Raw genomic sequence first — 11,060 nt, 5'->3', positions numbered from 1 at the left:
GAAGCTTAGGTGCAAATTCAGTCTGGAAGGCTCTCCAGCCTGATCAATCTGCGCCTCCCCCTCATCTCCCTGGACCAAGCCTCATCATGGGCCAATCATCAACCGAGCTCCAGTTGATAAGGACCTTCATCCACGGCCTCCTCTGCTTACCAGTTGCAATCAACCCACCTCCACCTTCAGCTCCTGGCTCTCAGGCCACATCCCTCTCCGCTGCTCCACCGGCCCCAGGGGTCTACATTCCTACGCAGCATCAGGAATGTTAGCTTATCGCAGCTCCAGCTCGACGTCCTCGGCCTGAACGCCACAGACTTTAATGTTTACTTGTCAATAAACTTTTTAATCGGTTTCTTTCCCTGTCTGAGTCTCTCCAGATTGAAATATATATATATATGTATAAACTTTTTACGAGTTTTGTAAATGTTTTCCACAAACCCTAAGAAATAAAAGCAGAGGAATCCTATTGCAGTTTAACAGTTTTATTTTACCACAACATAAAAATTATGTTTTCATTTATTAAATACAGACAAATAAAAGACAACTAGAGATCTGGAGCTTCCTAGAAGCTAAAACAAACAAACCGCGATATAAAAACATTAAAAACACTGGAAGTCATAAAGATTAGTCATGTTTCAGGGACAGGATGTGGATCTTCAGCGTTATGGCAAATTAATCAGATCTGATGAGGTGATTCTCATTTTAACACGATGACGTTTCTGTTACAATCACATGGTGCTCAGTCAAGTACAGCAGGACTCAAGTGATGGAAATGACAAATGCTAAAAAGTCTAAAATTCTCCCTGAAGGTGGCGCTATTTTCTAATAAACTTCTACAGTGGCTGCAAAATTCACCGCTGCCAAATGTCCAGCAATGTAATCCCTTAAAACAGAGAATCTCCTTATTTTAGTGACCCATGAAACAAAAACACGCCGACCTCTGCTGAACCTTGACCTCTGCTGAACCTTGACCTCTGCTGAACCTTGACCTCTGCTGAACCTTGACCTCTGCTGAACCTTGACCTTTCCCGACGCTCCTTCAGCGACGCGTAAAGAAAATATATCTCAGTTCACCTGACACACAGCCTAGAGGAAAATATCACGTCACTACAGCAACGCGATTATTAGCTGTGATCAGAACACAAAGCTGCCGATGGATCGTTATCGATCCCGCTTCATTCCATCCATTGATCAGTACAGGAAGCGTCTGGCTTCCTGGTGGAGCGTCCAATCAGACGGCTGCACGTTTCCATGGTTACCCCTCCAAACGGAAACCAACGAATCTGATGCCGACGGAAAATAACTGCTGAAAAACGGACCGAAGGCGATGTGGCTTCACGAAACGTGAAAACTACGGATCCGCCATCGTCAACACAAACATCAGTTTAATTCTGCTGCATTTGCATAGCTGGTCGGTTTGTTGGGTAAAAACGAGCTGCAGTTTGGGCCTGAATGGAAACAGATGCTGTCAAATTAAAGTTTCCTCCAGGAGAAAAGATTCCTGGCTGGGTGTTGGCAGGATCATCAGATACATCTCCTGTTTCGGTTCCAGCAGAACCGTCTGGTTCCACGTCTGGTTCCAGCAGAACCGCCTGGTTCCAGCAGAACCGCCTGGTTCCACGTCTGGTTCCAGCAGAACCGCCTGGTTCCGCTCATGCAGGAGGATCTACGATACCACCAGATGTTTAACTGGAGTTAACTTGGTTTGGGTTTCATGTCATCTGTAGTAATTTGGACCCGACTGAACAGAAACAGATCCAGAGATGAACTGAAAACATTGAAATGTTTGGGTTTGTGTGAAACGGAGTGTTGGAGCCAGATGCCAGAATAAAATCGTAAAATACCAGAAAATGACAATAAAGTCAAATTATTATTGGAATGAAGCCGTTTTCTAACCCTAAAAATGAAGAACATTTAAATGAGGAATGTTGAGATGTTTTGGTTTACAGAGATGAAATATCCGCATCAGATTATCGTTGGTAGCAGAACGTTGCTGCTGATCCAAGATTAAAAAACTTTTCTGGTCATTTTCCGACTTTATTATGGTTTTAATCTGCTAATCATTTTATTAAGAAGCGCCACCGTCTGGCCCAACACCGTCTAAATGTTTCTGATGCGTTCATGATGAAGGCGCTGCGTTTAAACCACAGGAAGCAGATTTAAAGGGTCACATTGTAAAATCCTTTCAGTTTGATTAGAAAACAGAGTTAAAAGCCGTGTTCTGGTTCCGGTTCCGGTCCGCGCCGCCTTTCACCACCAGGTGATCTTGAACTCGTAGATGGGCCTCTTGCAGTAATAGTGGTTGATGAGGTGCTTGTCGCAGACGCCGATGCACTGCTGCTCTGCGGCGATGCCGCGCTGCGCCAGGTCGCTGACGATGCAGTGCAGCAGGTCGTAGACGTCGGCCACGGCCTCCCACGGCCCGAACGACACGTCCACGTCGCAGTGGTGCTCGAACAGCTTGGCGTCGCCGTCGGCGCGCTCGAAGCGCAGCGAGTTGAAGAGCGGCCGCTCGTACGGCGTGATGGGCATCTCCTCCTTGTAGACGCACACCTTCAGCTTGGCGAAGCGCGCCTTCTTCTGCATCGCCCGCAGCTTGGCGATCTCCACGATGCGCTCCAGATTGTCTGAAATCACGGCGGTTCAGTGAAAACACGTTAATGTTCGGCAGCCCCCATCACCTCGTAGGGAAACACGCTCAGCAGCTAAATACTAGATATGAAAACAACAACAGCTTCTGGGAACTAATGGAGTAAAATGCTACCTTGTTGCTATGGTTACACATCATAACAACTAGAGGTGTGCCGATCGATCGGTCACCGATCATAACCGGCCGATTTCCGTGAAAAAGTGCATGATCGGCGATCACGGCCTCTTGTTGCCGATCACCTGCATCTCATTTCTCAGCCTGCCTGTGCAGCTGGTCTCCTCTTTCCTTCACTCTGCAAACGCGCAGCAACAAATCCTAAGCGATGTGGAACTATAACTATGACGCACTGAGTGAATGGGGACGTTTGCGTGTTGCGGCGGAAAATTGAAGCAGGTCAAAATGCATCAACACAACGAAGCTAATAGACATAAAAACAATGACATACTTGACATATGGAGGATCAGATAGCAGGTAAAGCAGCACAGCTACAAACACTCACCCGGATTAGCATGACGGTCAGAAAGCTAAACAAATAAAATGATTTAAGTCTTGGAGCTGCGATGTAAGACGCTGGTTCTGCTCTCGCTGTTGAACCGCTGCTACGCTACAGGTAGTAATATTTCACAGACGGAGCGCCGCTTCTGCTCCACCTGGTAGTGACTCTCACACCGAACCTCTGCTTAAAGCTGCAGCATCTAACCTAAAAAATACATTTTACATACGTATTAAAACTTTCGCTGTCCTAACATGAGACAGATAATCTCTAAAAAATAATCAATCTCCTCCCTGCTCTGCATAATTACTCTGCTCAGTCAGAAACAGCCACTCAGAACTAGCAGTAATCAGCTAGCCGCCATGCTAACAGGAAGTTTTCATTCAGTAACTCTGGATTGTTTATTGTAATGGATCCTGTTTTTGCCTTTGAATGTTAAGTTTTATACATGAATATTTTGGCAATGTTGAGGTTTTATTTTGGCTCTTTGCATAATTTAGCCTCTTCAGAGCCTCCATATGTTATCAGTCTGTTAAAGATAGTTTTACTGATAGCAGGACAATTTGCACAATGTCTGTTTTGTTTAGTTTTCTTCTTGGAAAAAGTYATTAAAAACAAGTTTTTGTCTAAATTAAGGTGAATTCATGGTTCCTTTTCCCACAAAATGTAACCGGTTGTGTTTATGATAAAAAAGAATAATAATTATGTGATCGGTATCGGTGATCGGTCCTCATGGGTGATCGGTATCGGCAGGAAAAAACCTGAACGGCACATCTCTAGTAACAACTAAAGTAAAAGGGAATAATTAACCAAACCAGTAACACGTGTAATTAATAGTTATTTCATCTTACAGCTCTCATAATGTAATGATAATAACAGATTAATCTGCTTAAAGCCGCATTTTCCTCTGACTGTTGGTGATTTTACCCAGAATCCTCGGCTCATCAGGTTCTTTGCATGATGCTATAGATATAAAGGATTTTATAAAGTGTTTTTCTGCGTGAAGCTAAAATCTTCTCGTTGTTCATGGCAGCTTGCTAAGGCTTCCCACCCTGTGAACGTTTCTACGTTATGAAAGAGCCGACCTGCTAATGCTCTGTAACCTACCAGTGTTAGCTTAGCTTAGCTTGGCTGCCAGGCTTTTTCTTAGTTTTTAAAGTGAATTTGATGTTTTAAGGCTTTAATTTTAGACACATGAATTTAAGACTTTTTAAGGATTCACGGTCACCCTGTGGCAGAGACCCACCCAAAAGACAGAAGTATGCCACACTTTTCAGACATTTAAACCAACAGTAGCCATGATGAACGGTTAGACGTGTTGCTGTTGTGAAGCTAGCCACTAGCAGTGTTAGCAAAGCTACCTAGCAAGGCTAGCTGTGTTAATGAAGCTAACCTCTAGCCGTGTTAGCGGAGCTAGCCCTGTTAGTGAAGCTAGCCGTGTTAGCAAAGCTAGCGGCTAGCCTTGTTAGCGTCAGACCTCTGTAGTAGGGCAGCAGGTCGAGGAAGGCCTGCCTGACCTTCTCCCCGGTCAGAGGCTGCGTGTCCTCCAGGCGGTCCAGCAGCGGCCCGATGGCGTAGTACTGCGCCTCCCGGTGGACGGACCGGACCCGGTCCCGCTGCGGCAGCTCGCCTTCCCGCAGGAAATTCAGGATGTCCCTTCAGACGGAAGAAAATTACTCTGAAACGCTCAGTTAGGAAAACGGAACAAAAACGGGTAAAGTAAAACCCTAGAGAAACAGTAAATATGTTTAAAAACGAATAAAGACAGATTATGATCGCACAAATGAGATGTTTTCATTTATTACATTCAAAGTCAATTCTGAATTCTTAATATCAAATTAAATCTAAGGTCTAAAATGACTCAACTGGCTTCTGGTAGTTTTAAACTTCATCAAAAAAATAAAAAATAGTTTTCTAGTCTGCTTTTTGTAAAACTGAGCGACCAAATTTCCATTTTGGTTGATTTATGTTTTTAGAGACTGAATTAAATAAAAAGTCTTTCAGCTGAGTGATGGAGATCCACACCGTGTCATAAGTTGGCTTTCACTTTAGTTTGTTTTGTAGTTTAAGTATTCTTTATATTGTTTGTATGGAGTGCACACATATTAATGCAAGGTTCAGTGGTGATGTATTAACATTGTCTTCAGTTACCCGGGTGTTTGGCTCCCCTCCCTGGTTCCTGAAGTTCTGCTGAGGGCCTCATTGGACTGAACCACCTGTGTCATGCTGGGGTTTATTTCACTGTTTGTGCTAGTTGTCAGGTGGCAGCCATTTTGTTTTCCCCTATTGTGTCCACATGGTTTAGCTAACCCATTTTTAAAGTCTCATTTCAGCAGCTCAGTTTGTTCTCACGTTAGTTATGTCTTGAGTCTAATAATTTGTTGACCTCTTTTATTGGCATGTCTGTTTAATTGTTAAGTTAACCTTTGTTCATACCTTTGGGTAAATAAAAACCCACCTTTTTTTAATTCAACACCTGTGTTCTGCTCTTTGTACTGTCTGGTCCCCGACAAGCTGAAACCAGAAGTTTACATACACCGAATAAAAAGATTCCTCCAACTTTCCCTAAGGGGTCATGAGGAGCTGCTGCCTCTCCAGCAACGTTCTGGGTGAGAGGCGGGGTCACCGGGACAGGTCACCGGGACAGGTCACCAGTCTGTCGCAGGGCAACACAGAGACACACAACATGCACACACACACTCACACCTAGGGAGAATTTAGACAGACCAATTAACCTGACATGTTTCTGGACTGTGGGAGGAAACTGGAGTACCTGGAGAAAACCCACCATGCAGGGAGACTCCATGCAGAAAGACCGGGAATCGAACCCAGAACCTTCTTGCTGCAAGGCAACAGCTCTACCCACTGCACCACTGTGCAGCCATCCACCTTTTCAATCAGGCTGAATTYCTTTAGTTTCAGGTCGTTTAGAATTTCCAAAATTATTTCCATTTACTAAAATTACGTCAGATGTTTTCATGTCTTCAGAGTAGAAAGTTTACGTACCAAAATAATGACCATCTCTTAAAAAAACCTAAAGAAACAATATAAATATGTATTTTTAAAATAAAGACAGGCTGTGATCGGGCAAAGATTGAAATATGTGCAGCAGTTTAAATCATTCTCTCTCCCACTGCCTCAAGTTAAACCAAACTTCAACTAAAATTCAAAGGTTTGACCCAAGTCATGTAGTTCAAAATCAAAAACTGATTAAAGACATTAATAATTAAATCTGACTTATTTTCTCTCTTGTGATTTTAGCGTTTAGAAAATATAATTATATCTGCTAAATTATTTAGCAAATATTGTGATTGTAACCGACCTAAAACAGGAGAAATGTTGTCTAATTTAACTCCAGACAGACAGTTTGTCTCCTGGTTAATAATAATTTACTGTATAAAGTGCATTATAAGGACCATGACCTCATTTTTATCAATCTGCAACAGATCTGTGACATAAAACCGTTTTCCTCAGTCACTTAAATGTTAGTGTTGAAACAGTAAAAGTAAAGAAGTTAAAAACTATCAAAATAATTTAAAGAATTGAAGTTGATCATAAAAAATGTGTTTTTTAAGAGAGTAATTGTTAAAACTGTAAGAACGGAGATTTTTAATCTGGTCCTTTACCGCCTCCTTGTGGTCGCTTCACCACATTGCATCTTCTTAACGCATTAATGACTTCATAATTAACCCAACAGCTTTGTTTGTAATTTGCATAAATTTTCACCAGGAATGTCAGTGAAGTTCTGAAAAACATGAAAATCCTCTGCAGCGTTTCGTTCGTTCTTCCTGGTTTCATTCACAGATTTTCCACTTAACGCAGAAATACACCGGGTGACGTCACTGAGACGACGCGGCCCGTTTGCTTCTCAATGGCGGATCCATGAAAATGTGTCAGGATTTAACGAGCTGCTTCTCAGAGAAGGTTTTTAGAAACTTGTCCTGGTGGCAGGAAGCTCTGGCTGCGCGCTGGTTCCGGTCGGAGCTCACCCAAAGTAAGCGCCGTCCCGGTCGATGAAGTAGCGGCCCTCGGCGTCCCGCGGAATGTAATGGCGGCCGCTGAACATGGCGGCCAGCATGGTGTCGTCGTAGCGCCGCAGCGTGGACAGGCGCGTGGTGAAGAGCGTCCCCCCCACGTTCAGGGAGATCACCTCCGGAAACTGATGATAACAGATAATAATCAGTTATTGACGGTCGATTAACTGGACAGTTCAAACAAACAGAACCAGCTTTGAGTCACAATGGTTCCCATAGCAACGTTCATCCATCTGCACTGTAAAAACTGAATCCCAACAAGTGTTATTGTCTAGTTTAGCTCAAATATCTGAGAAATAAACTAAAGTAACTGTAGATGTTCATCAACATATAAAAGTCAACAATTCATTAATAATGATGGAAAAATACCAGGATTAAGATTATTTCATTTAAACTAAGACATTGTTCTCACTATAAGAACTGCAAGTTGAACTCATTTTTTATTATTATGTTTAATAATTATGGACTTAAAAAACTCCTAGAATTTATTGAAAAGTTGCCTGTAAGTTACTTTAGTTTTGTTTCAAGTGAATTCAGATATTTGCACTAAAAAATAGACTAAAATATTTGGTAAGATTTTAGGGTTTTTTACTGTGAAATGATGAATTCAAGGCTTCAGTCAGCAGGCGTAGATATTATGAACTGTGAGATTTTAACTATTTAAATCTGAATTTTCACATGTTTCGTTTGTAAATTGGATGGTTTCCAGAGTAATGCATGGTGGGATATTATTATTTCCTTTTTATAAATAAAATTGCTCCACCTGCTTAGATCTAAAAAAAAAATCTATTTTAAACAGCAACAAAAATTTATGAAATGTGTTTTTCCATAATATTTTCAGTTTTTGCCTCTCATACCAAATATTTATGCATATTCTGAGCTTTTAACTGTTTAAATTCTAGTTTTCTCCTTTAAAGTTGCTTTTTAATTTTAGAAAAAAATGAAAAGAAGATTATTTTTCGCGCAACCCAAACATCTCCGTTTCCTGAGGTTTTATCTGGACCTGGAAGAGGGCCGAGCGCCTGACCCGCTGACCTCTGACCCGCTGACCTCTGACCCGCTGACCTCTGGCTTCATCTCGATACACGATCAATATTTCTATTGCTGCTCCGGCTGCAAAGCAGCTGCACAGGAAGTGGCTTCACACACCAACTGTTCTCACAACCCAGCAGAGACGCTGGTTTTTAACCATTTCAGGTCCAAACCTCCAGAATCTGACCAAAGCTCAGAGTCCAACAGCAGAATCGGCAAACGTCACATTTCATCTGCAGCCTCCAGAGCAGCTAAAACCCTCAAGTTTAACAGAAACATTTTATGGGGGTTACTTTTCTATAAAAATGGGAATAATTGAAATATGCCTTACTAATTTTACACAGAAGTGATTTTTCCACATTTAAACACCAGTCTAGTGTCGCTACTCCAATATGCTGCATATCTGCAAAATTCAGACAAAGAGGATCGAGCAACAAAAACTGTTGGAGGTGATAAAAACTTTATAACACTGCAATAATCCATCCATCCTCCCCTCACTGGATTAATAATCCATCCATTTATTCATCTCACTGGATTAATAATCCATCCATCATGGGAATTTTAATCCATCTAATCATCCAATAGGAAAAAATGCTCAATCTGTCTATGTAGTGGAAATCCATTTATAGTGGTTTTAATAATCTACTATCCATCTGGCGTTAACGTTCCTTGTGTTAACTTGCTGATCTATCCACATATATCTATGTTGTGGGAGCTGCTGATGGGTCCTTGGAGACTTGGGTTTAGTGGGTTTCAATAGAAATAAGACGCTTAAACTATGACCCACGTGACACGGCTCCCAGCCAATCACCGCGACACGGCTCCCAGCCAATCACCGAGACACGGCTCCCAGCCAATCACCGAGACACGGCTCCCAGCCAATCACCGCGCGGCTCGGCGGCTAAGCCAACCACGGACCGCAGAGTAAATGTCCACAAACAGTCAAACTGTGGAGTTATTGGAGCTATAATGTGTTTAATGGCCGCCTGGTCTCTATGGCTGCCTCTGGACACCACACAGTGGTTTGTTTTATTGAAGCCTCGTTGTGTAGCGTCATTAGTTGTTATCTAGTGAATAAATAATGCTCGGCGTGGTGACTTTCCGTGAAGAGGCCTACCCACCTCCTGCGGCTCCGGGGTGGTCAGCGCGGCGCGAAGCGGCTTGCTCGTTGCGCGGTGCTTCGGGGAGGGGGAGGCCGGCGGCTTCCGGACGCCGTCGCCCTCCTCCGTTGGGTCCGAGCTGGACATGGCATCGCTCGGTTTGTCCGCGTCGCCAGCGGCCGAGAATACCACCATCACTTTGGGCAGCGGCAGCGTCCTCTGTCGCTCCTGAATGAACCGCCTCACCCGTGTAGTAGCGGCGGGCAGCGGGCTGAAGGACAGAGCCTGCCGCTCCCTGCCGCCGTCAGAGCCGATGGAGCCGCTCGAGCCATTCTGCTGCATGCACGCGGCCGGCGGGGCCAGCTGCCGGGGAGAGGGAGACGCCTGGAGCCGCGGAACCAGCAGTGGATCTCCCGGGACAACAACAACAAGAGGGTGTGGCTGGAGCTCAGCCCACCACCCACCAGAGGCGAAGCGAAAGCGGGGAAATGACGCCTCCAGTGACGGAAAGCCTCAACAGCATCGCTGTTCATGAAGGATTTATCAGGACCTCAGCACGCTCCGCTACGTCAGCTTTGGAACGTACGTGGCGTGACGTAGAAGTGAACTGGAACGTCCGTACGTCAAGTTTAAAAGGACAGATACCTTTGAATGATCTGCATATTATTGATAGTGATTACGATAATAACTGTTGACACCATAACAGGTCTTTGAAAGTACAAACAATAAAACCGAATCAGTGGCGGTTCTTGTGTAAATGGCGCCTTGGGCTCTGCAGCCCCAACTCAATACATTTTGATATAATAATTAAAAATAAGTATTTAAATTACATAAATATGTGGCAGAACTAGACTTTTGTCATTGTGGGGAAGGGATATGAGAATGACGACACACACACACACACACATATATATATGCATATATAAACATTTCAATGTATCATTTATTTTCTATTCTCAGATTTCACTAATTTTTGCTGAAAGTCTCTAGTTTTCTGTTCTCATGAAGTAGAAACGACTCATGTCTGTTTCTTTTTGGAGACTTTTCTCCGTCTGGTCATGTTTTTCTTTTTCCGTCTCTTTGATGGTTTCGTTCCTCTTCTGAGCAAAGACTTTTTCTGAGGTCATTTTTGTCCAAAGCTCTGCTTTTATCTTCTCCGCTGAGGCTTCTGAAAATCAGAGTTTCTCCTGCAGACGCCGTTTCTCTTCTTGTCCCCCATCATCTCATTTTTCTTCACATCAAGATCAAAGCTTCTGGTTCTTGTAAAAGTGTGTCATCTTCTCTTGGTCTGCGTGGGGAAAATGGCGGCTTGTGTGTTTCTCAGCCATGTTGCCTCGAGTGTTTCACATTTTGTCACGTTAAAAACAAACTTCAAAGCATGCAGTCCAGTTTTATATGACACACCAACACAAAGAAACGCATCAACGTGAAATAGAAGGAAAATAGTAAATTATTTGAAACTTATTTTACCAATAAAAATCAGGAAACAGGAGCTCAGGTGGAACAATCTGTCGTCACATTTGGTCATTGTTGAGAGTCTTGAAGGGGAAATTCACATTTTGCACATTTTTATTCCTCCATTTGAGTTTCAACAGCTATAAAAACAAATCACTTAAAAAAACACCCAGCTGTGTTTTGGTAGTAAATGTATGTTTTATAGTATCTGGAAAATGAGCCGTTTAAAAAACCTTTAGAAAGAAACGGCACAAATCAGGAGGAGCCCAGCCCGTTACCTAGCAACCCCACAGGAGCCCAGC

At 43.2% G+C, this 11,060-nt stretch overlaps 1 protein-coding gene across 2 annotated transcripts; it reads right to left on the bottom strand.

Annotated features, from left to right (window-relative positions):
• Positions 1-460: 460 nt before the first annotated feature.
• Positions 461-10,195, bottom strand: kctd7 (potassium channel tetramerization domain containing 7). 2 transcript variants are annotated; one of them, XR_001776240.1, is made up of 5 exons: positions 9,325-10,195; positions 7,127-7,296; positions 4,615-4,793; positions 1,018-2,621; positions 461-983 (listed from the first exon to the last, which is right to left on the bottom strand). XR_001776240.1 is itself a non-coding variant. In XM_008401958.2 (4 exons), exons 1-4 carry the CDS (start codon positions 9,643-9,645, stop codon positions 2,245-2,247), a joined length of 1,047 nt encoding a protein of 348 aa, XP_008400180.1. In that variant the 5' UTR covers positions 9,646-10,195; the 3' UTR covers positions 461-2,244. The 2 variants fall into 2 exon arrangements, 1 of the variants encoding a protein (XP_008400180.1); XM_008401958.2 differs by having other exon boundaries at positions 461-2,621.
• Positions 10,196-11,060: the final 865 nt, after the last annotated feature.

This window comes from Poecilia reticulata, unplaced genomic scaffold (assembly GCF_000633615.1).
Source record: "Poecilia reticulata strain Guanapo unplaced genomic scaffold, Guppy_female_1.0+MT scaffold_155, whole genome shotgun sequence".
In the NCBI taxonomy this organism is placed as follows: Eukaryota; Metazoa; Chordata; class Actinopteri; order Cyprinodontiformes; family Poeciliidae; genus Poecilia; species Poecilia reticulata.
The sequence above is the reverse complement of the archived record's forward strand: the minus strand, read 5'-3'. Positions and strand labels throughout refer to the sequence as shown.

What these genes read in the sequence shown, in the direction of transcription:
- kctd7 (XM_008401958.2), bottom strand. Translation starts at nt 9,645, where the DNA reads ATGCAGCAGAATGGCTCGAGCGGCTCCATCGGCTCTGACGGCGGCAGG. An exon ending in CCACCCCGGAGCCGCAGGAG is followed by an intron (nt 7,297 to 9,324) that starts GTGGGTAGGCCT and finishes TGTTATCATCAG; the next exon opens with TTTCCGGAGGTGATCTCCCT. An exon ending in CGGGACGGCGCTTACTTTGG is followed by an intron (nt 4,794 to 7,126) that starts GTGAGCTCCGAC and finishes TTCCGTCTGAAG; the next exon opens with GGACATCCTGAATTTCCTGC.